General features: G+C 27.8%; 1 protein-coding gene across 1 annotated transcript; it reads right to left on the bottom strand.

The window, feature by feature from the left end:
• Window positions 1-9,470: 9,470 nt before the first annotated feature.
• Window positions 9,471-25,380, bottom strand: LOC129972932 (palmitoyltransferase ZDHHC6-like). The gene is made up of 9 exons (XM_056087255.1): window positions 24,705-25,380; window positions 23,313-23,404; window positions 21,020-21,176; window positions 20,096-20,227; window positions 17,973-18,026; window positions 17,268-17,420; window positions 15,313-15,500; window positions 13,780-13,820; window positions 9,471-12,053 (listed from the first exon to the last, which is right to left on the bottom strand). Exons 1-9 carry the CDS (start codon window positions 24,942-24,944, stop codon window positions 11,956-11,958), a joined length of 1,155 nt encoding a protein of 384 aa, XP_055943230.1. The 5' UTR covers window positions 24,945-25,380; the 3' UTR covers window positions 9,471-11,955.
• Window positions 25,381-26,526: the final 1,146 nt, after the last annotated feature.

Raw genomic sequence — 26,526 nt, 5'->3', positions numbered from 1 at the left:
TTGACATGTAGATATTCAACGAAATCTCGATGTTTGAATTGTTTGATGATTACAATGCTTTCTCTGTACTTTGTATGCGAGAAAGTAAAGAACCTTAGAAATATTCATTTGTCTAGCTCAAAGCGTTTTTTTTAGTCAACTTGTTCTCAGACAAACATAATGTCAAAAACGCCTTTTTCGAGCTTATAGAGCCTTGACATGTAGATATTCAACGAAATCTCGATGTTTGAATTGTTTGATGATTACAATGCTTTCTCTGTACTTTGTATGCGAGAAAGTAAAGAACCTTAGAAATATTCATTTGTCTAGCTCAAAGCGTTTTTTTTAGTCAACTTGTTCTCAGACAAACATAATGTCAAAAACGCCTTTTTCGAGCTTATAGAGCCTTGACATGTAGATATTCAACGAAATCTCGAGTTTGAATTGTTTGATGATTACAATGCTTTCTCTGTACTTTGTATGCGAGAAAGTAAAGAACCTTAGAAATATTCATTTGTCTAGCTCAAAGCGTTTTTTTTAGTCAACTTGTTCTCAGACAAACATAATGTCAAAAACGCCTTTTTCGAGCTTATAGAGCCTTGACATGTAGATATTCAACGAAATCTCGATGTTTGAATTGTTTGATGATTACAATGCTTTCTCTGTACTTTGTATGCGAGAAAGTAAAGAACCTTAGAAATATTCATTTGTCTAGCTCAAAGCGTTTTTTTTAGTCAACTTGTTCTCAGACAAACATAATGTCAAAAACGCCTTTTTCGAGCTTATAGAGCCTTGACATGTAGATATTCAACGAAATCTCGATGTTTGAATTGTTTGATGATTACAATGCTTTCTCTGTACTTTGTATGCGAGAAAGTAAAGAACCTTAGAAATATTCATTTGTCTAGCTCAAAGCGTTTTTTTTAGTCAACTTGTTCTCAGACAAACATAATGTCAAAAACGCCTTTTTCGAGCTTATAGAGCCTTGACATGTAGATATTCAACGAAATCTCGATGTTTGAATTGTTTGATGATTACAATGCTTTCTCTGTACTTTGTATGCGAGAAAGTAAAGAACCTTAGAAATATTCATTTGTCTAGCTCAAAGCGTTTTTTTTAGTCAACTTGTTCTCAGACAAACATAATGTCAAAAACGCCTTTTTCGAGCTTATAGAGCCTTGACATGTAGATATTCAACGAAATCTCGATGTTTGAATTGTTTGATGATTACAATGCTTTCTCTGTACTTTGTATGCGAGAAAGTAAAGAACCTTAGAAATATTCATTTGTCTAGCTCAAAGCGTTTTTTTTAGTCAACTTGTTCTCAGACATACATAATGTCAAAAACGCCTTTTTCGAGCTTATAGAGCCTTGACATGTAGATATTCAACGAAATCTCGATGTTTGAATTGTTTGATGATTACAATGCTTTCTCTGTACTTTGTATGCGAGAAAGTAAAGAACCTTAGAAATATTCATTTGTCTAGCTCAAAGCGTTTTTTTTAGTCAACTTGTTCTCAGACAAACATAATGTCAAAAACGCCTTTTTCGAGCTTATAGAGCCTTGACATGTAGATATTCAACGAAATCTCGAGTTTGAATTGTTTGATGATTACAATGCTTTCTCTGTACTTTGTATGCGAGAAAGTAAAGAACCTTAGAAATATTCATTTGTCTAGCTCAAAGCGTTTTTTTTTAGTCAACTTGTTCTCAGACAAACATAATGTCAAAAACGCCTTTTTCGAGCTTATAGAGCCTTGACATGTAGATATTCAACGAAATCTCGATGTTTGAATTGTTTGATGATTACAATGCTTTCTCTGTACTTTGTATGCGAGAAAGTAAAGAACCTTAGAAATATTCATTTGTCTAGCTCAAAGCGTTTTTTTTAGTCAACTTGTTCTCAGACAAACATAATGTCAAAAACGCCTTTTTCGAGCTTATAGAGCCTTGACATGTAGATATTCAACGAAATCTCGATGTTTGAATTGTTTGATGATTACAATGCTTTCTCTGTACTTTGTATGCGAGAAAGTAAAGAACCTTAGAAATATTCATTTGTCTAGCTCAAAGCGTTTTTTTTAGTCAACTTGTTCTCAGACAAACATAATGTCAAAAACGCCTTTTTCGAGCTTATAGAGCCTTGACATGTAGATATTCAACGAAATCTCGAGTTTGAATTGTTTGATGATTACAATGCTTTCTCTGTACTTTGTATGCGAGAAAGTAAAGAACCTTAGAAATATTCATTTGTCTAGCTCAAAGCGTTTTTTTTAGTCAACTTGTTCTCAGACAAACATAATGTCAAAAACGCCTTTTTCGAGCTTATAGAGCCTTGACATGTAGATATTCAACGAAATCTCGATGTTTGAATTGTTTGATGATTACAATGCTTTCTCTGTACTTTGTATGCGAGAAAGTAAAGAACCTTAGAAATATTCATTTGTCTAGCTCAAAGCGTTTTTTTTAGTCAACTTGTTCTCAGACAAACATAATGTCAAAAACGCCTTTTTCGAGCTTATAGAGCCTTGACATGTAGATATTCAACGAAATCTCGAGTTTGAATTGTTTGATGATTACAATGCTTTCTCTGTACTTTGTATGCGAGAAAGTAAAGAACCTTAGAAATATTCATTTGTCTAGCTCAAAGCGTTTTTTTTAGTCAACTTGTTCTCAGACAAACATAATGTCAAAAACGCCTTTTTCGAGCTTATAGAGCCTTGACATGTAGATATTCAACGAAATCTCGATGTTTGAATTGTTTGATGATTACAATGCTTTCTCTGTACTTTGTATGCGAGAAAGTAAAGAACCTTAGAAATATTCATTTGTCTAGCTCAAAGCGTTTTTTTTAGTCAACTTGTTCTCAGACAAACATAATGTCAAAAACGCCTTTTTCGAGCTTATAGAGCCTTGACATGTAGATATTCAACGAAATCTCGATGTTTGAATTGTTTGATGATTACAATGCTTTCTCTGTACTTTGTATGCGAGAAAGTAAAGAACCTTAGAAATATTCATTTGTCTAGCTCAAAGCGTTTTTTTTAGTCAACTTGTTCTCAGACAAACATAATGTCAAAAACGCCTTTTTCGAGCTTATAGAGCCTTGACATGTAGATATTCAACGAAATCTCGATGTTTGAATTGTTTGATGATTACAATGCTTTCTCTGTACTTTGTATGCGAGAAAGTAAAGAACCTTAGAAATATTCATTTGTCTAGCTCAAAGCGTTTTTTTTAGTCAACTTGTTCTCAGACAAACATAATGTCAAAAACGCCTTTTTCGAGCTTATAGAGCCTTGACATGTAGATATTCAACGAAATCTCGATGTTTGAATTGTTTGATGATTACAATGCTTTCTCTGCACTTTGTATGCGAGAAAGTAAAGAACCTTAGAAATATTCATTTGTCTAGCTCAAAGCGTTTTTTTTAGTCAACTTGTTCTCAGACAAACATAATGTCAAAAACGCCTTTTTCGAGCTTATAGAGCCTTGACATGTAGATATTCAACGAAATCTCGAGTTTGAATTGTTTGATGATTACAATGCTTTCTCTGTACTTTGTATGCGAGAAAGTAAAGAACCTTAGAAATATTCATTTGTCTAGCTCAAAGCGTTTTTTTTAGTCAACTTGTTCTCAGACAAACATAATGTCAAAAACGCCTTTTTCGAGCTTATAGAGCCTTGACATGTAGATATTCAACGAAATCTCGATGTTTGAATTGTTTGATGATTACAATGCTTTCTCTGTACTTTGTATGCGAGAAAGTAAAGAACCTTAGAAATATTCATTTGTCTAGCTCAAAGCGTTTTTTTTAGTCAACTTGTTCTCAGACAAACATAATGTCAAAAACGCCTTTTTCGAGCTTATAGAGCCTTGACATGTAGATATTCAACGAAATCTCGATGTTTGAATTGTTTGATGATTACAATGCTTTCTCTGTACTTTGTATGCGAGAAAGTAAAGAACCTTAGAAATATTCATTTGTCTAGCTCAAAGCGTTTTTTTTAGTCAACTTGTTCTCAGACAAACATAATGTCAAAAACGCCTTTTTCGAGCTTATAGAGCCTTGACATGTAGATATTCAACGAAATCTCGATGTTTGAATTGTTTGATGATTACAATGCTTTCTCTGTACTTTGTATGCGAGAAAGTAAAGAACCTTAGAAATATTCATTTGTCTAGCTCAAAGCGTTTTTTTTAGTCAACTTGTTCTCAGACAAACATAATGTCAAAAACGCCTTTTTCGAGCTTATAGAGCCTTGACATGTAGATATTCAACGAAATCTCGAGTTTGAATTGTTTGATGATTACAATGCTTTCTCTGTACTTTGTATGCGAGAAAGTAAAGAACCTTAGAAATATTCATTTGTCTAGCTCAAAGCGTTTTTTTTAGTCAACTTGTTCTCAGACAAACATAATGTCAAAAACGCCTTTTTCGAGCTTATAGAGCCTTGACATGTAGATATTCAACGAAATCTCGATGTTTGAATTGTTTGATGATTACAATGCTTTCTCTGTACTTTGTATGCGAGAAAGTAAAGAACCTTAGAAATATTCATTTGTCTAGCTCAAAGCGTTTTTTTTAGTCAACTTGTTCTCAGACAAACATAATGTCAAAAACGCCTTTTTCGAGCTTATAGAGCCTTGACATGTAGATATTCAACGAAATCTCGAGTTTGAATTGTTTGATGATTACAATGCTTTCTCTGTACTTTGTATGCGAGAAAGTAAAGAACCTTAGAAATATTCATTTGTCTAGCTCAAAGCGTTTTTTTTAGTCAACTTGTTCTCAGACAAACATAATGTCAAAAACGCCTTTTTCGAGCTTATAGAGCCTTGACATGTAGATATTCAACGAAATCTCGATGTTTGAATTGTTTGATGATTACAATGCTTTCTCTGTACTTTGTATGCGAGAAAGTAAAGAACCTTAGAAATATTCATTTGTCTAGCTCAAAGCGTTTTTTTTAGTCAACTTGTTCTCAGACAAACATAATGTCAAAAACGCCTTTTTCGAGCTTATAGAGCCTTGACATGTAGATATTCAACGAAATCTCGATGTTTGAATTGTTTGATGATTACAATGCTTTCTCTGTACTTTGTATGCGAGAAAGTAAAGAACCTTAGAAATATTCATTTGTCTAGCTCAAAGCGTTTTTTTTAGTCAACTTGTTCTCAGACAAACATAATGTCAAAAACGCCTTTTTCGAGCTTATAGAGCCTTGACATGTAGATATTCAACGAAATCTCGATGTTTGAATTGTTTGATGATTACAATGCTTTCTCTGTACTTTGTATGCGAGAAAGTAAAGAACCTTAGAAATATTCATTTGTCTAGCTCAAAGCGTTTTTTTTAGTCAACTTGTTCTCAGACAAACATAATGTCAAAAACGCCTTTTTCGAGCTTATAGAGCCTTGACATGTAGATATTCAACGAAATCTCGATGTTTGAATTGTTTGATGATTACAATGCTTTCTCTGTACTTTGTATGCGAGAAAGTAAAGAACCTTAGAAATATTCATTTGTCTAGCTCAAAGCGTTTTTTTTAGTCAACTTGTTCTCAGACAAACATAATGTCAAAAACGCCTTTTTCGAGCTTATAGAGCCTTGACATGTAGATATTCAACGAAATCTCGATGTTTGAATTGTTTGATGATTACAATGCTTTCTCTGTACTTTGTATGCGAGAAAGTAAAGAACCTTAGAAATATTCATTTGTCTAGCTCAAAGCGTTTTTTTTAGTCAACATGTTCTCAGACAAACATAATGTCAAAAACGCCTTTTTCGAGCTTATAGAGCCTTGACATGTAGATATTCAACGAAATCTCGATGTTTGAATTGTTTGATGATTACAATGCTTTCTCTGTACTTTGTATGCGAGAAAGTAAAGAACCTTAGAAATATTCATTTGTCTAGCTCAAAGCGTTTTTTTTAGTCAACTTGTTCTCAGACAAACATAATGTCAAAAACGCCTTTTTCGAGCTTATAGAGCCTTGACATGTAGATATTCAACGAAATCTCGATGTTTGAATTGTTTGATGATTACAATGCTTTCTCTGTACTTTGTATGCGAGAAAGTAAAGAACCTTAGAAATATTCATTTGTCTAGCTCAAAGCGTTTTTTTTAGTCAACTTGTTCTCAGACAAACATAATGTCAAAAACGCCTTTTTCGAGCTTATAGAGCCTTGACATGTAGATATTCAACGAAATCTCGAGTTTGAATTGTTTGATGATTACAATGCTTTCTCTGTACTTTGTATGCGAGAAAGTAAAGAACCTTAGAAATATTCATTTGTCTAGCTCAAAGCGTTTTTTTTAGTCAACTTGTTCTCAGACAAACATAATGTCAAAAACGCCTTTTTCGAGCTTATAGAGCCTTGACATGTAGATATTCAACGAAATCTCGATGTTTGAATTGTTTGATGATTACAATGCTTTCTCTGTACTTTGTATGCGAGAAAGTAAAGAACCTTAGAAATATTCATTTGTCTAGCTCAAAGCGTTTTTTTTAGTCAACTTGTTCTCAGACAAACATAATGTCAAAAACGCCTTTTTCGAGCTTATAGAGCCTTGACATGTAGATATTCAACGAAATCTCGATGTTTGAATTGTTTGATGATTACAATGCTTTCTCTGTACTTTGTATGCGAGAAAGTAAAGAACCTTAGAAATATTCATTTGTCTAGCTCAAAGCGTTTTTTTTAGTCAACTTGTTCTCAGACAAACATAATGTCAAAAACGCCTTTTTCGAGCTTATAGAGCCTTGACATGTAGATATTCAACGAAATCTCGATGTTTGAATTGTTTGATGATTACAATGCTTTCTCTGTACTTTGTATGCGAGAAAGTAAAGAACCTTAGAAATATTCATTTGTCTAGCTCAAAGCGTTTTTTTTAGTCAACTTGTTCTCAGACAAACATAATGTCAAAAACGCCTTTTTCGAGCTTATAGAGCCTTGACATGTAGATATTCAACGAAATCTCGAGTTTGAATTGTTTGATGATTACAATGCTTTCTCTGTACTTTGTATGCGAGAAAGTAAAGAACCTTAGAAATATTCATTTGTCTAGCTCAAAGCGTTTTTTTTAGTCAACTTGTTCTCAGACAAACATAATGTCAAAAACGCCTTTTTCGAGCTTATAGAGCCTTGACATGTAGATATTCAACGAAATCTCGATGTTTGAATTGTTTGATAATTACAATGCTTTCTCTGTACTTTGTATGCGAGAAAGTAAAGAACCTTAGAAATATTCATTTGTCTAGCTCAAAGCGTTTTTTTTAGTCAACTTGTTCTCAGACAAACATAATGTCAAAAACGCCTTTTTCGAGCTTATAGAGCCTTGACATGTAGATATTCAACGAAATCTCGATGTTTGAATTGTTTGATGATTACAATGCTTTCTCTGTACTTTGTATGCGAGAAAGTAAAGAACCTTAGAAATATTCATTTGTCTAGCTCAAAGCGTTTTTTTTAGTCAACTTGTTCTCAGACAAACATAATGTCAAAAACGCCTTTTTCGAGCTTATAGAGCCTTGACATGTAGATATTCAACGAAATCTCGATGTTTGATGATTACAATGCTTTCTCTGTACTTTGTATGCGAGAAAGTAAAGAACCTTAGAAATATTCATTTGTCTAGCTCAAAGCGTTTTTTTTAGTCAACTTGTTCTCAGACAAACATAATGTCAAAAACGCCTTTTTCGAGCTTATAGAGCCTTGACATGTAGATATTCAACGAAATCTCGATGTTTGAATTGTTTGATGATTACAATGCTTTCTCTGTACTTTGTATGCGAGAAAGTAAAGAACCTTAGAAATATTCATTTGTCTAGCTCAAAGCGTTTTTTTTAGTCAACTTGTTCTCAGACAAACATAATGTCAAAAACGCCTTTTTCGAGCTTATAGAGCCTTGACATGTAGATATTCAACGAAATCTCGAGTTTGAATTGTTTGATGATTACAATGCTTTCTCTGTACTTTGTATGCGAGAAAGTAAAGAACCTTAGAAATATTCATTTGTCTAGCTCAAAGCGTTTTTTTTAGTCAACTTGTTCTCAGACAAACATAATGTCAAAAACGCCTTTTTCGAGCTTATAGAGCCTTGACATGTAGATATTCAACGAAATCTCGATGTTTGAATTGTTTGATGATTACAATGCTTTCTCTGTACTTTGTATGCGAGAAAGTAAAGAACCTTAGAAATATTCATTTGTCTAGCTCAAAGCGTTTTTTTTAGTCAACTTGTTCTCAGACAAACATAATGTCAAAAACGCGTTTTTCGAGCTTATAGAGCCTTGACATGTAGATATTCAACGAAATCTCGAGTTTGAATTGTTTGATGATTACAATGCTTTCTCTGTACTTTGTATGCGAGAAAGTAAAGAACCTTAGAAATATTCACAATATTGGTCTGAGTTTGTAGTTCCCTTCAATCTGGCAAACATTGCAATTTAATATCGTCTTGTATATTTTAGGTGACACTAATGATTTCCTTGTGTTATTGAAATTTATTTAAAGTATTAAAAAAAAAAAGCAGGCTAGAGTGATTCTCTGTAATTGTTTTTACATATTCTCTAATAAAAGCGTTATCTCCTTTCTGCAACATAAAACCATGGACTATGGGCAAGGCTGTGAACACCATGAACACTCAGATTTTTATTTTCACATTAGAGTTGTATTAGTGTAGTAAAGAAATCTGTACTTGTGTATTAACTAATGCTAAAGTCGGACAATAGTTACTAAAGATAAATTTTTGGTGCTTAATCATTGACATGCAAGTAATAGACAATTAATCGAAAATCAAATATATGTACAATGGACACCTTCCCCCTCCCCCCATCAAATTGAAAGCAAAATCTGATCAATAACTAAAATTGTGCTTAGAAGATCACATACCAAATTTCATTGATCAAAGTTGTAACAATTAAAAATTATAATATGCATACACACATAAGAGTACAGACATAGATTTAACACCAAATTTGATATAGAAACATTTTAGATGGCAAATCTGTGCACTAGATATCTATACAGCACTTTATATTTAGTGGTTATTGTGTTCATTTATATTCGGTCAACAGACAGACTATCTAAAATAAATTTTGTTCAAAATTTTATTAAAAAAAAATCTACAAATTTGGTGTAAATTCCATAGACTAAATCTAGCTTAAAGTATTTTCGAATTGTTGCATGCACAAAAAGACATAATACCCCCCCCCCCCCCGCCGCATTTTTTTCTGACTCGGGAAGATTTGTCAAAATCTCTTTTTGATGATTACATTATTTTGTCTTTGTAAATATACAATAAAGTAAAAAGGAAATTGGCAATTACTATTACTAAAAATACGCTAAATTTATTTAGATCAAATACATTCATAAACAAATCCATTAATATTTTATTGATTTTCACTATCAGAATTCACATGTGTAAGGCAATAAATTACATGACTAAGTTTAAAGATTGTAGAAAACTTCTAATTATATATACACATGAAATATTATGTATGACATACATTTTATACAATCTTATTATAATGAAATTTATAAATATTAGGAAAAGTTAATTTACATTCCTTCAAAAAAATAATACTAAATAAATGAAATAATCATATAAAATATAGTAAATGTAATGTACAAAAAAATACAACCTTATAAAAGGATCTCAGTTCAATAGGAAATATAAGTGACCTTATTAACAAAAGAATATAAAAAGGAGCAAACTTTATCACTGTTTTTTCCCCTCCTCTAAGCATTTGCATTTTGTATAGAACTCTCCTCAATAAGGCAAATTATTTTATTAGTGTAAGTTTCATTTGAATTACCTCTTATAAGATATATAATTAAACAGATAATAATAGTTTTTACATTAACATTACTCACACATATTTTGCATATAATTAACATAATTTGAAATTTCATTTATGGTAGATAATTTATTGTGAAATTAAATAACAGCTAGGATAAATGAAAAAGAAATGTCTTTTCAGATGAAATTCATAACCTGTATAAAAATAGATCTAATATATAGAAAGTCAATAAGTCTTTTTATTTAGAGTTTTTTTCTTCTCTTATTAGAAAAGATATTTATCAGATTTTAAAATACAAAGGAGAGTTAATTTGTATTTTAAAAACAATTTCAGTGCAATAATCTATCATGATGCTGCTGAAATAAATTTTTTTTAGAAGTGAATAAATTGCATAAAAAGGGGGAAAAAACCCACCTCTAACATAATTTTTTTTTCGTTGAGTAATTAAGAAAATTTTCTTTTCTTAAGCTACCCCTAATTTTTTAAATGTGATTCTTTAAACAAATGATTTATTATGAGGCTTTTATTCACTTTTATTTTCGATTCTTCTATTCTTCAAACTTCTAGTTTACTTCCTATGTTAAAAAATAAATTTTCCAAGAGCAAATTAATATTTAATGGTTTTCACAAATTTTCAGCATAATATTAAATACAAATTTCATTGAAATATTTGTTTGTAATAAACAAATTTTCTTTTATAATTAGCTATTCACAGCATGAATAATAGCGGAGTATAATATCCTAAGTTTTCTCAATTAAGTTGAGAAAATAAATTCAGAGGAAAAAATTGAATTTAAAAATAATGATATATCATAATTTTGGAAGATCCAGGTTAATCACTATGCAAGAGCATATTACTCTTACATCACAAATTTTATTATTTACCATTTTTTTCTGCCATCAAATACAATAATGCAAAAACTTAAAGTACCAATAGATTAAGTAATTTTAAAGAAATGAAAGAAATTTGTTTCTCTGATAAGTTTACCAGAAAAGATAAATAAAAAAAAAAAATTACCCAGAATGATAGAGCACCTGGTAAAAGTATTCAGACAGTGTTTTAAATGGCATGAAAAGCAATATTTGGTTAATAAATATTTATTAATATTAAAAATAAGGAGATTTACTGATTTATAAATGTAAATTTCAACATATAAATAAATAAAAAAAAATTAGCAAAATCCTAAAAAGATTTAACAAGTGAAGAAATTCATAAATATATTTTGCTGCAGTTTACTTATCATTAAGGAAATGGCAAATTCATAATTAGCTAAATAAAACATACACTCAACTACTTATACTATTACTTTTAAGCTTTAGAATCAAGTTGATGATGGCATTAAGATAAAAAGTTAATGATACTGAATAAAAATGTTTGATAAAATCATTTCAATTCATACAGTATTAAAAACTTTATAGTTTCCATAAATTTTTCAGCTTTAATTTGTTATAAAATTTCACACAAGAAAATTAAAAAAAATAAATAACCAAAGCGATATTTTATTAAATAAATATAGAAAATTTGACAAATTTACAATTTATATAGAGAGGCAATGCGAGTTTCAGTAAAATATATAAGTATTTAAATAAAATAAGCACACAACAAGTTTAGAGCAAAAACATATCACATTATTCATACACAGCTTTTTTTTTCTTTCAATATTTGAGAACATATAGTTTCTATTTTTATTAACTATATTATCATGTGATAACATTACAAAATATTATTATCACATAACAGATAGACTAAAAAAACTTAACAATTATATATTTTTCTATTAAATCTACAGATGTTTATTCATTTAAAATGTTCACTACAAAAATAATTTTATTTCGGGATATCTAAGCAGGAAAAGATTGATCATATTTCATTTTAATACAATTCAGAACTATATAAAAATTAGAAATTTAAACTATTAAGAGCAATTTGATTTTTAAATGAACCTGGAGCCTTTAGCTTTATGTCATTTTGAAGAAATTTGGAAGCTCTTTGGAAAAATCGTTTGGTTTATTTTGTAAATCATATACATTCTTCTTATAATGTTTGCTTATTTATTGTTGCAGGGCTCACTTTATCACAAATGCAAATACAAATGTTGCAAATTTGAGCAAAGATGTTACAAAAATCGCACACTTTTTTCGGGAAAGTTGTAATATCACAATCATGATAATTTTTTTGAAACTTTTGTCACTTCTCCATCAGTAGTTGTGAATTCAACAGCACAACAACGTGGAAACCATCCTTTTGAATCACGTTCTTCTAACAGAAAAAGAATAAGCATATCAGATTTGATAGGTATAGTATAACTTCATAACCATAAAAATTATGAAAATTTGAAAAACCCTATAATAAAAATTAAGCAAACCAAGCATTTTAACTTATTATAAACAAGCTGTTAATGTCTACTAGTTGCTGCACAAGGATTACAAAATGTATTTTATTATTTAAGGCCTTTTTTTTTGCATAATTTGAGATTCAGGAATCTCTAACAAAAGCATTTTTAAGCATCAAATTGTAGCATGAAAGTTATTTTATTATAATAGCTTTATATTTGTTCTGCTTATTGTAGTTGAGTCCCATGATATCATTGTCCATTAAAAACTATATTAAGGTAATCTATTTCAAATTGCATATTTTCCTTGGCAATAATGTATTTTATTTTGTTTCCTTATAAAAATTGTTCAAAAAATAAGGAAAACCATCCTAAAGAAAATAAGCAGAGTGGAAGAAAGTCAAGCAAGGGAATACTTGATGAAATAATGAAAACTGTATAAATTTCATTGCAATAACAAAATATAGTTGGAAATTATGCAAATTTTTGAAAAGTTCCAAAATATAAGAAAAAAATTAAATTGGTATTAAAAGTGTCACTTAATCTTTAAATAACTAAAATAAAAAAAAATATCATGCAAGGCACATTTCCATTTTTCAGTCTATGGGAAATTTGAATAACTCTAGGTCAAATGATCTGTCCTATAGGATGTCAGCATTAATTTTTTATTCATTGAGATAAGAGTTACCAGTTTATGTATGTATGAGTGTGTGTATGGGGAGGGGTGATGAGAAACAAAATCTACTTATGCTACTCAATAGCTTCTGTTTCCCATTCATCAATTTTAAAAGTTAAAACATTTGTTAAATTGTAAAAGACTCTGTTTAATAAATATTAAAACCATTGAAGTCTTTCTAGTTAACATCAACATGAATAAAAAATTTACATTAATATTAAAACAAGAATATTATACATTCTGAATAAAAATACAGAATAAGCAATTCCTTCATTCATCAAAATAATTATTTAATTTATATATATATCAACAAGGGTATCTAGAATGCAAGAGCAAAAAGAAATTTTGGTGTGCTTTTGTAAGTTCAGAAATATTCAATCCTTCATCTACAAAAAAAATCCAATTTTGCAATGACTATTTATATAATTTCGTACTTTATATCATATACAAAAATGATGCATAACAGAAAAAAATAATTAATTGAATATTATGTTTAAAGAATTATTAGATACCAAAAAATTTCATTACTTTATTTTTCATATCAGAACTTAGGAAATGTTATTAGTTAAAGTAGATTTATAAAAACCAATCTCAGATAAGATGCTGTTTCTTTATGGTCAGACCAATTTAAAATATTATTATTATTATTATTTTTTTTTTGATGAAGATGAAGTTACTTTGAATCACAAACATTTCAACAATCAAATGAATGATATATATTTATATTTCAAAGACAAAAGAAATGCAGCTGTCAAACATCAACAGAAAAATAAAGAATATAAGCAGCATTTTAAGACAATTTTTGATTTTCTTTTCTGAATTTTTATTAAGAAAGTCATATATTATCATTAAGAAAATCATGTATAATATCAAATCATTACTTCATACTTTATATCATGAATCAACCATATTATACTTTATTTTTTGGTACATAAAAATTCAAGATATTTCTATTCATTAAACAAAACTTATATTACCTATTTCATTTGTACTGCATTTTTCGCCATATAGCCATCTCCTGAAAACAAACAATGGTAAATGCTTTATTAAAAATTATTTAATATTTTTTCAATGTTGATTAGGCAATAAAGGATACAAATATATTTTTCAATTTCAAATATTATATATTTTCTTAAAAGCAGAAGGCAGGTTTGAAGACAGTGAAGACACTTTGGATTTTTAAATTCTCTTTAATATCCATTCTGGGAAGGCATAATTATTTACTAGCAGAGACGCGGACAAGGTACATCCACCACAGTGTGGACAAGGCACGTCCACAAAGGGAGAAGTAAGGAAAGGATGAAACAAATGATCACTAGTCTTATATAACATGGGATTTCCGGCCACGTATCAATTCAATACTCGTGTTGACCTTGGCAAAGGCAACTGATTGCGCAGTAATTTTTACACAGCTTTAGTTGAATTAAAAAGTGGAATGATATCAGGAAATAAGAGAATATTTTAGAATGACTTTGACATGGGCTGAATTAGGCAAACATTTAGGAAATTAATTTGGATTAAATTAGATATTAAAATATCATTACATATATATATATAGGTGGAAGAGGAGAAATTCATATAATAGGAATTTCTACACATTTAATGAAATTCAGCATTTAAATTATTGTAAATCAAAATTCCGCCTTAAAAAAGTTTAGCACTATAAGTTTTATTTTTATAATCTGAAGTTTTGTAAAACTAATATCAATATTTAAATTAGTCATACAAAAATTTAATATAAGAGAAATAATTTTGAACATTTTGCAAATTAAAATTTACAGAAATTGATGCCCTATTGAAGGGACGAGAGTACTATAAATCTTACATAAGCATTTAAAAATCAAAATGCTCATTTCCAAATTTGTAAACTATTGAATTATAATGATAAATTTAAATCTGAACAAAATGTGCCTTAAAATATATATGAAGATTCAAAAATGGAATCTCCAATTTCATGAGATATTTCAAACAAAGACAATCCAGAGACATTTATTTAGTCTATTTGGAATTTTTAACACATAAGGCTTACAAATATAACAGTGCTATTTGGTGTATTAATACATGAGAAAATGGGACACAACGTTACATGTTTTTATTTTCTGCTATGGCATTAAGAAAATAGAGATCTTTAAGTGGTGTTAGATCTTTTACATGCATAGCATATCATTAATATTAAAAAGTATAATATTTAAGAATAATATTTATACTTAAATGTTTTTGGCATTGATGAATATTATAATACTGTAGGAGTACATTGTTTACTGGTTATAAACAAAGCACTTTTATTAAATTGAAAATTATTATTTGAAAATTGAAATATACAGTTATATAAGGATTCCTATAGTTATCTCTACAAAATACCACATTTGATAACTGAATAGCTTTAGAGAAATTCACTATAATACTAAGTTTTCTAAATTTTTTTAAGAAGCATAATGCATTTTTTTTTTTTTTTTTACCATTTAAACAAAGAAAAATCTCACATCACTTATTGTTGAATGAGTACTTACTTCCTCCACCTTGTGACATAAACTTTATCACCAACAGATAATGGAATACGATATTCATCACTGCATGGAGGTGATAAACAAGTTCTAAATCCTTTGGATATTGGAAACCATGATCCATTATAACTCTGAACTATAGTGTACTGCTTCTTCCTAGCCTTTTTATCTTCTTTTTGAATTATCTGTTCAATCTAAAATGAAAAAACAATTTCGTAAATTTTTAGTATGTGTGTGCGTGGAAATTAATAAAATATTCTACCACTGTAATTATTTTATTTTTATAAATTATTTTTTAAAATTCATCTAACTATGCCTAGCAGAAAAATTTGAATACAATCTAAAAAGTATTATATTTTATGGATTAAACTAACAAATCACTTTAGTATATTCAATCATCAATTTGACATCAAAAAAGATAATTTTGCATTACATCTTATAGCATTCAATTCAAAATGCATATATATAATTATTTTGGCCATTTTTTAATTAATTATTTTGTATCTATGAAAAATAAAAATTGATACTTTTGAAAGTTCTCAGTGGCAACTTGTCAACTCAAAAACTAGCAATAGTGTAAAATATATTTTGTAAGAATTCATTTTCTCAGCAAATCTTACCAAGCCAAATGAAGTATTAACTCTAATGTTATCTGATATGCTTGCACAAAGTGATTCAATGACGGATATGGTCCAAAATTAGAGAGAAATATAGAATTTTTATGAAATATTCAAACAACTTGCTTTTTGTATTCTGAATTACCATGTTCAAATATGAACAAATAAACACACATTTTCTTTGATAGATTTGGTCCAAATTTTGATACACATCTATAGAATAACAGCAAAAAATGCTGCTAAATTTTATCAAGCTAGCTTGTTACTTTTTTTTTTTTTTTTTTTTGCCGTCTTGTTTATATACAGGTTGACTGACAAAAAACACTTCTTCCTTTTGAAAAATTTAGGCAAAGATGTATGGCAAATTTACGATTTCAGTTTAAAGACATGTATTAAATTTCATCCATTTTAGCTTGAAATATTTTTGAATAATCCCTGTTCTTGAATTGACACATATAAATAAATAAAAATATTATAAGTATCTGACAGATATGTTAAAGAGTTGATTTAGTAAAATCTAGGGATTGAATTTTTGACAACCAAAATACATTTTTTATATATGAGAAGTAATAAATAAATGGTAATTTTTTATAAGTAAAAGTTCTTACATTCAGCATAAAATGTATTTCTTGCATTTTAACAGAATGAAATAAATAGCATTTAATGATTTTTCAACTAACTGAATTAAAAACTACATTTAAGCAAGAGCATAAAAAAACAGTTTCACAAGGACATGGAAATCCTTATTTATATTCTTTATTAACAACTCTAACTTCCAAAATAGGTTTATTTCCCCTGATATGTACTGTATTCCCCAATATGTATGCAAATAATTAATTGCTAAAAAAACCAAAAAAAAAAAAAAAAAAAAAAAAATGCTAAATTGCAAAAACTATTATCATTCATACACTAAGTGAAATAAAATTAACAGAAACAAACAGATAGAGTGAAAGGCAATAAATAAAAGTGACAGTCTATGACTTTCCTTATGATTAAAGTCTCAGAGTAATTCTGAAGAGACTGTACACCTAATTTAGCAGAACTTCATGACATTCTGCTAAACAGATAAGACTTATTTTATGCTATGCCTAAGAAAATCCGTACTTGATTTTCCATATACTATAACAATGAAGACAATGTAAATAAATGTAATAATACCGCCCCTCACAAAAAAGATATTCTTTCTGGAGGATGCAAGCACTTGCATATTATTCTTTGAATAATATAATTTTGAATTAGATGTTAAAAATTTGTATACAAATAATGAAAACAATATATATATACAACAAATAATACTTTGATTTTAAAAATATTAAATGTTGAAATAAAAGCAGAATAGCTTACAGTGAGTGTGTAAGGATGACAACATAGAACAACTGGCCAATCAGTTAAGCCATTTCCTTGTGGTTCCCAAAATACTTGTTTGATATTTTTCCACCATCCTAAGTTATAAGGATAAATAAAAATATCACCTTCTGCTCGTGGTCGACTTGTAGCCTAGTAAAAAAACACGAGGAAAAGTAATTATAATGTAAATAAATTATAATTTTAATAAATTTCATGATTTGCAGTATTACATTTCATTTATGAAAAAAACTTCAATTAAATCATATTATCATGACTGTTATATACACTCTATTGAATTCTACACAGATGAAAAGATTTGTTATATTCAGTTTAGTTTATAGTATTAAAAAATAAAAATTAGAAAAAAAGTCAATATATGCTGCATACATGATACAAATTTAAAGCACCAATAATAATATTACAACATATCTATTGTTTTCATCAACAGATAATCAATTATTTTTCAGACAATATTCCATTGCAATACTTTCAAATTTAGTAAACCATCTTCAATTGTTACAATTTTTCGTTCTTTTTAAATCCATAAACACAGTAATTCTTCAAACATAAAAAAATATTTGGATCAATATACAGATAACAACAAAAAAGAAGTAACTATTTACTTAAACTAATTTTTTAAAAGAAAAATGGAGAGTACTAAATCTTCACATGACAACTCTTAAAAATTTTCAAATCACTTACCTTTATTACAATCCAATTTTCAATGCTTGTTTCATTTCTTATAATTTGTTTCATCTGCAAAATCAAAGCCCTAATTAAAAATGTAGGCAGAATAAAAATTGCAGCAAATAATAATAAAAAGGTTTAAACAATTCAAATTTGAAAAAAAAAAAAAAAAAAATATTGATTTTTTATGTTTGATATTAAAAAGGATAAATTAATGCCTTAGTCTGAAAATATAATTATTGAAAATTTGTAGATTATTATGTTTCAGTTTGAAATTATACATACTTATATAGAAGACTAAAAAGTCATGCAAAGACCTGTTCACTAAGAAATACGTAAATTTTAAGTTTTTAATTGTGTGCATAGTTTATTAGCACACACATTTTTTTACACCTTTGACTAATAATATATCTAACTACATAACTTTTATTTAAAACATTTTTGAAAATTTATTTTAAGATAAATAAAAAAAAATTACAAATCAAGTTTATGGCAGTGACAAGGGTTATAACTACCATAAAAGCTGTACCTTGAAACTTATGAGTGATGAGGAAAAAAATTGTATAGACCTTTTACATAAAAGATTTTATTTAAAAAAAAAATGGAAAATTAAACTTTACTAACAATATTTATATTTTCACTTTAAGCTGAGAATTGATTTAATCAGAAATAAATTTGTATTCTATAAATTAAAAAAAATATATATATGCAAATGTATTGATGATGAATCATACTAGAAAACATCAAAAAGTTTGTACATCACATTCTTTTTGATTTAGCAGAATAAAACAGGAATAAAAGATAAAATATATAATAATAGATAACAATAAGGCATTTATCAAAATAATAATAATCCAATTAAAGTGCACCATTTTAATTATTAAGAAATTGGTAAAACCAGCTGTTGAGTTCTGTGAATCAAATCCAAAGTTCTTAGAAAATTTAAGACATAATATAATGAAATATGACATTATAAAACTTTTCAAAACAAATCCTTTTAACTTTCATGTATATGATTGCCCATTCTTAAAAAATTTTATTTACTAGTTGTTTATGTGATTTTATTATTTATAATATTTTGTTTTTATTTAATTACTTTATTTGTATTTTTTATTCTTTGTATATTTATTCATACAGTAAAGATTTATACTGAACATAGATGGCGCAGTATGCGCTAACCCATATGTATGTTTGGAATGTGGGGGAGGTGCACTTAAGCTGTTTTTGTAAACACTTGACTCTGAGAGTTGGTGAAACTGGTGCAAGCAGGTACCGCTCGCTCTTTTGTTAGCGGCAAAAAAGAAGTATTCGTTCGCTCTTTGTTAGCGGCATTTTCTAGTTTAATTGTATATAGTATTATGTGTTACCTTATATATGTGTAGTCATCGTCCATGTGTTGTTATATGTGTGTGTGTGCAAAATAAATAAGAAAGGAGACAAGAAAGCATCTTTCCTTGGCTTAAATACACGCAGCCAGCTACACTAGTTATTTATTATGTATTCTGTCTTTAAAAAACAACAACATAATCTTTATTGAATTTTCCTTTTAATTTACACATTACTTAGCTAATTTAATCTATATCATAATATGGATTATAATATATCATATCTATATAAGCATCTACAGCCATGTGTTTACGAGATGAACCAGTAAAATATAACTATATTATCTTTTTTTATATAGTTAATGATGTGTACAAATAAAATACTGGAATGAAGTATAATTCAAGAGATAATTATCAGTTTTTTCAGAATAAACTTTCAATTTGGTCTGACAATTTAACATAATTGTAAAGTTCATTATTGTCAGTTACTATTTTAATATTTGATCTTTTAAAAAAAATATTCAGAAGAGTCGAATTTTTGTTTTGTTTTGTAGTTTTAAATTAATTCAAATTTTACACATAGTTGCACCTTCAGCAACCAGCTTTGTAACTTTATGGCACTTTTTTGTTTTGTTTATGATCATAAAAAAAACCTATTATGACTCAGATGCCATATAGTATTGTTTAATAACTGAATAAAAAATAAATTAATAGAATGAGCATACCGATATAATGTAATTTTTACAATAAAAAAAATGTAGTTAAAGATATTAGTGATTTATGTAATATATAAATGTATAAATATTTACATACTTGAACATAAAATAATCCACCAACGGCCAGTACAACTCCAAGAGCCAAACCAAAACTGAATACAGTAAAGGCTAGCTGAGGTATAGTAAGGTATACTATGTATTGGTGATCTCCATATAAAAAGTACCAATTCTAAAAAAATAAAAATAAATCAATAAATGAAATTAATTAAAATATATAAAGACATATTATATACATAAAAATCATTATATAAATTTAAAAACATGCAACGATTCTGAAGAGTAGATATTTGAAATGAGCTGATAAATTTGTAAAAATAAGAACTTATTTTCTGACTTATAATTACAGATATATGAAATTACTGCTTTAAAATGGATTAAATTACCACTTTAAGAAAGCATTTTAATTAAATCCAAGCATGTGCATGCAAAGTAATATGAATCATCAAAAAGCATCAAAAACAGATAAGAAAGGATGGAATTATGGTTAATTAAGCTTTCAAAATAATGGAATCCCTGGATTTTTGTTGATTCAGCAATGTAATTGCCTTGGGATGTTAAAAGGTAAGACAATTTCTTCTCCTGACAGTAACATCATTCATTTTGAGAGACACAGGAAATTTTTTTATAAATTTGCATAACTCATATGTTTAAGTAGGAATACTTTAGATGAATTACAAATAGATTTATCTTTAAAATTTAAATATTAAAAATGCTTCAAGGGTACAGATATATTGAAGATATCCCATACACATTAAATACAAACAGACAGAATCAAGCTTTCTATAAAACATTTGTGATCATGTGATAAAGTGATTTCAGTATTGTTGGAGAAAATTAATAATAAAAATTTAATTAAAGTACAGGATTATAATGCTGAAAATAAACGAAAAACAGAAATTTGGTGAAATAAGATAACTTTAAAATGTATATATACAAAAATATCCACAAATTATTAACTTACAATTCGGAATGCTCGATAAAGTCCTATGAATAGAAGAATTGATGATAAAATGCAACCACAAACAGCTGAAATAAGGAATAAAGTGAATTTGGCATGATTGCGATGACCACAACAATTGTTGATCCATGGACAATGATGATCCATTTTCATCACACATCTATTGGGAATACAAATATAGGTAAATAATTTAAAATGTAAGAAATCAATACATTCTGAAAATCTAATTGTTTTACATGTAGATTGTGTTATAAAAGGAACTAACTAGAAACTAATACTTTAAAATACCGTTATATATATATATAAACAATTAGTCTGCTATAATAATATAATAGAAAAGAAACATTTTAAATAAGTATATATAAAATAAATCATTTCATATTCCTGCCTCCAAGATACATATATCTTATTTTAAAATTTGCTTTGAAAGAAATTACATAATGAAATTGCTCCAAAATAGATAAAATCCAATTTTATCAAGAGTTTTCCAACAAAATATAAAAATTAAGAAATATAATAATGTTTGATTAAGGAAGAAAAGTGATAAAATTTGAATATAAATTGTGTGGGACAATTAATTTGAAGCGGTATATAAGACGCGTGAGGATAGAAGCTGGGACCTTTGGGTTAGCAGTCCAGTAACTTAACAATTATACCAAAACGATCGTTCGGGTAGAAGAGTTGTTACTGGCTTATATGCGATTCACCACAAATTGGATACCAGTTTTAATGTAGTATTGGTTGAAAATTTGAAAGAAACAACACAGTGATGTTAGTTACAAGATAGATATAAATTTTATTAATAATTTTCCAATAAATAAATTAAGGAAATTTTGTGTAACATCAAAAGTCTAGTTTCAAATGTTTATAAATGTGAATTAGTTTTCTTCAGTTTCTTCAAAAAAATTTTTTAAGTAAATTGTTTGCAGATTATAGAAGACAGTGCATAATATAATTCTGTTTTAATGGTAATCAAAAAGCACCAAGAAAAACTTTTGCCAAATTATAAAAATATACTCAAGTACGCTATATAGTTTGACGATTGAAATCACCAAATTGGCGAAATTTTTTCTTAGTGCTTTTTGGTTGCTATTACAACTGACAAGTATCCAGTGCAGATATATTAATCAGGAATTATATCAGTGTCAGATTTCATATTTTGGATGAAAAGATAAAAAAATTCTGCATTTGAATTTAATTTTAATCTAAAAGTTGATTTATAAATATTTTATTAGTCATTATTTTCTCTTATTAAGAGATTTATGTAACTCTTAGTTATTATCTGTATGGAACTTTTTGCAATATTTATAAAATTTCACAAATAAGAATCAATTAAAATTATATTTTAACATTTCAAGGATTGAAATCAAGAGAAATATTCTTAAAAAGTTTGAAAATTTTTGTCAGATGAAAAGTTCCAAAGGAATGTATGATCAACACCCATTTTTCATGAAAACAACAACTTTAAAACATAAAAATTACTTTTTTTTCTTTCTTTGGATCATTTACCTTAATACAACATAGCTATTTTGAGATGGATGATTATAGTTTTGAACAATGATGAATACTTTTCCAAACTTTCACATTCACCAATGGGTAGATCAATGATCAGAAATTATTTAACCATGCACTATTTCTGCGTAAAGTCAACTGTGCAGATAGATGACTTTTAATGCAATCAGGAACTAGACCTCTCACATTGTATCCAAAGCTTTGCCGCTAAGTCACTACAGCTTTCAATAAGATATTAAAAATTGTTTAAACTTAAAATGACTTTAAATAGGCAAAATCAAAATTCGGCTAGACGACTTATTTTCAGTAACCTCAGATGCCCTGGGAAAAAGATGAAGGCATTGTGAAAGATGGTGGTCAAATTGCATTACAATGTAAGATGAAATGATCATATTGAGAATTTATCATATGCATTCATTGACAAATAAATGTTAAGAGCAAAATTTTGACAGCATAAAAATATAAAAAGGCTTCAATTAATTCAGATAAAACTTTAAAATGATCCAAGTATTTACACCTAAAGAACAGCACAATTTTACATTGAGAGATTAAAATAAAATAAAAGCAACAAATAGATTAATATATTATGTAAGGTGAAATAATTGTAATAATATCTAATTTTTCTAGAAAAATGAAAATAATTAAACTTGAAAAATCACGACTTCATACTTATATTCATTCTGATACAGTTAGAGGTAAAGAAAACTTTCAGACACTATTATATGTTTAATATGTCAACATTTTCCATATTCAAAGAGTACATTTTCTAATTGTAAAGCTTTACCTTTTACATTTACGGCAATGATGAGCTCTTGGTGCTTTATAACCATTACATAAAGTACAATATTGAAGGTAACGGCATTCTTCAATATTTTCCTATACAATAAAAGAAATTAAATATAAAAAACAATAGAATTAGATACAAAGTTTAATAAAGCCAAAATAGCAATAATGATAATTTATTCTATATCCAAGAAAGGCAAAACTGTTATGAAAGGATTCCAATGATTATAATAATCCTCACAGTAAACATAGGAGACAATAAGGTGAAAAAGTTGAAAATTCATTGGTAATTTTATTAACCCAATAACAGCCAAAAATTTGGTACGAATATAATAATTTTGCATCATGAAACTTGCAATCTTTTGGCACCTACATAGCATAAGTTATTTTTCCCAAACACTCACATCTGGAGGTTTCTATGTTATCAGAAACATGTTTCACATAAAGAAAAATTATTATTGTAAACAACTACTGCAAATGCAATGGAAGATTTTTTTTTTGGAAAAAAATGTAAACTTCAGAAGAAAGTTAAAATATATAAAATAAAGTTTAGCAGTATAACAAAACATTTTATAAAAAGTTGAGTGAAGATTTGAAACAAATTTTGATCATGAATCTTATTATATGGTAGTCTTAACCCTTCACATACAACTGGAAAATGCATCATATTTTAATGAAAAAAACAATCATGACGATACACAAATTAGCAATAGAAGCCACAGTGTTATTTAAGTAGAATTGTTACTACCCAACAAAAATATAATAATTTAAAATTTTCAATTAAAAAAAAAACTACCATCGACAAAATCTTACTTAGATAAACCGATGTTTAAGTTAAAATACATTCAGTAATAAAACATACATAATAATAATTCACATAGATTAAGCATATATTTGATTTACTAGCAAAAAGTAATTTCAAACTGTATGTTTTTATTCAGCATATTCAAAGAACCAAAATAATATGTTGATTGAAAGTAAAGGGTACAGAATTAAGTTTCAAATGAAGAAAGCTATTAGTTTAACATAAATATTCCCTGAGAAATGGGTTTTTTTTTTTTACAATGACTGTATGGGAAGTTATGTGTTCAATAATATTTTGATAATAAAAAATTCGAGAACATAGAGATCTTTTAAGTGATACTAATTGCATGTTCTGATAATACACTAATTTTCCTAATTTATAATAAATCTAAAAACATCTGTAAATCAGAGCTAAGCAATAAACATTTAAATAAATATGTTTCTATAATAAAATCGCAATATTAGACAAATTATAATTTAACTTAATACTAATACTGAATAAAATCAATTACCTAATATCATATCCAATAAAAATCTATAAATTAAATTAATGAGACACTGATTACAATAAAAAATTTATTGTACTTACAGGATGCCAGCCTAGTGGAACATAACCAGGACCAATAAACATGGCACAAAAGAAATTGTAAAGTGTGCAGCTCACAAGAAAAAGAAATAACACATAAACACAAACAGACATCCATGATGAAAAGAATGGGAGCCACATCGACGTTATTTGCAGAGTAGAAAATGTTATGCAATTTATGATGATCATGGCGATTATGGGCCCCCAATGGCTAATACGGTAAAAAATTTCAGACATATCCATTATTATAAGTTAAATAATGCAAATATGGACTGAATAAACTTTATATATTATATTATAAATGTGTTATAGAAATACAATATTGATATAAATATTTGGATAACTTTTTCTAATCGTAAATAAATTGATGCAATTGATTTGTACCATGAGCTAAAAACATTACAGGCCAGAAAATGAAGTTAATAATCATGATGCATTACTTTATGACTTTTTAATAATTCATAAGAATGCATCGATAATACATTACATATCTTATCATATAAGTAATATTTATTATTGTGCACAGTAAAGAACGCAACGCAATAAGAATAAATTGTTTTGCATGGCAATGTCAATTTTTGCAAATGCAAGAATAATTTACATCATTACATTATATTTATTTATAAAAATAAATAATAAAACAGCAACTCCTCGTCAGCTGAGCTGCAGCACTTTTAAATAAAATGTGTGTATCAAAATTCTACGGATACAGTTTACCCTCCTTGATTTTTTTTTAGAAAAAAAAATTGAACCAAATATGTCATAGAGGCAAATAAATAGTTATATTTGTTAATAAATATTTTTAAATTTCCTTTTCCTACGATTCAATTATTAAAAAAATCACACAAGATTCTTATTGAGGGAAAATACACAAGTTTTAAGTAAAGTAGGGAATACTACATTGATATACATTCTCATTGAAGAACATGCAATATTTTTTTGTGATATGTAAAATATTTGTCAAGCAGAATTCTATGACTTTTCATTAAAAAGCTTTTTATAAAGGAAGTTAGCTATGCTTATGTCTAAGTTCAAAATTCTTTTTTTAATACCGCGCAAATGATCGTGTAATGTTCTGTGATCAATAATTCCTACCGAATTTAATAAAGGTTGGCCATTAAAAAAAACAGAAAGTTTTTTTTTTTCTTAAAAAAAAGGAGAAACATTTGTTCATTTTCTTAAGATTATAAAGTATTCTTTAGGAATTAAAATGATTATGTATGTTGTTCAGAAATGAGTAAAACTCACTGAGTTTTTCAACTCCAATGAAAAACCAACTATTCTCTATTTTATTATTTTCTATTTTAATCGTTGGCTTTTTTCCTTTCATAATACTGAAAAAAGTAAGCAAAACTTTTCTAGATCGACTGCATCTAAAATAATGAAAAGCATTTGCAAGAGTTAGCTTGATTTTATATCATACTATCTTTTAGGGAATTTTTATAGGAAAAGACATATAAATGCTTTACTTGCCTAAAAGGGAGAAGAAAATCAAAGATAAATTATGTTTTAAATTTGACAATTTCGGTAAGCTATTAAATTAATTAGATGCAAATGGTGTATAAAATCTGAGTGTAACAGATTTTATTTCTGCAAATTTTCGTCTCCTTATTTTCAGTTGCGATATTAGCTTTATTATCCAACTTTTAGCTTTTAACATATTCATTGCCACGTCTCACATTAGTGGTTCACACCTACTTTATAACTGTACCGAACCATATATCTAATTAGATGACTCTTTCTCTATTATAGTTAAGATATTTCAAAGAAAGGAAAATCGGTGGTCGGAATATCAGGCTTGAGTATTAGCAGTTAACGTATTAAA

The sequence above is a fragment of the Argiope bruennichi genome, chromosome 6 (assembly GCF_947563725.1).
Source record: "Argiope bruennichi chromosome 6, qqArgBrue1.1, whole genome shotgun sequence".
Lineage (NCBI taxonomy): Eukaryota > Metazoa > Arthropoda > Arachnida > Araneae > Araneidae > Argiope > Argiope bruennichi.
This window is presented reverse-complemented; position numbering and strand designations above follow the sequence as displayed.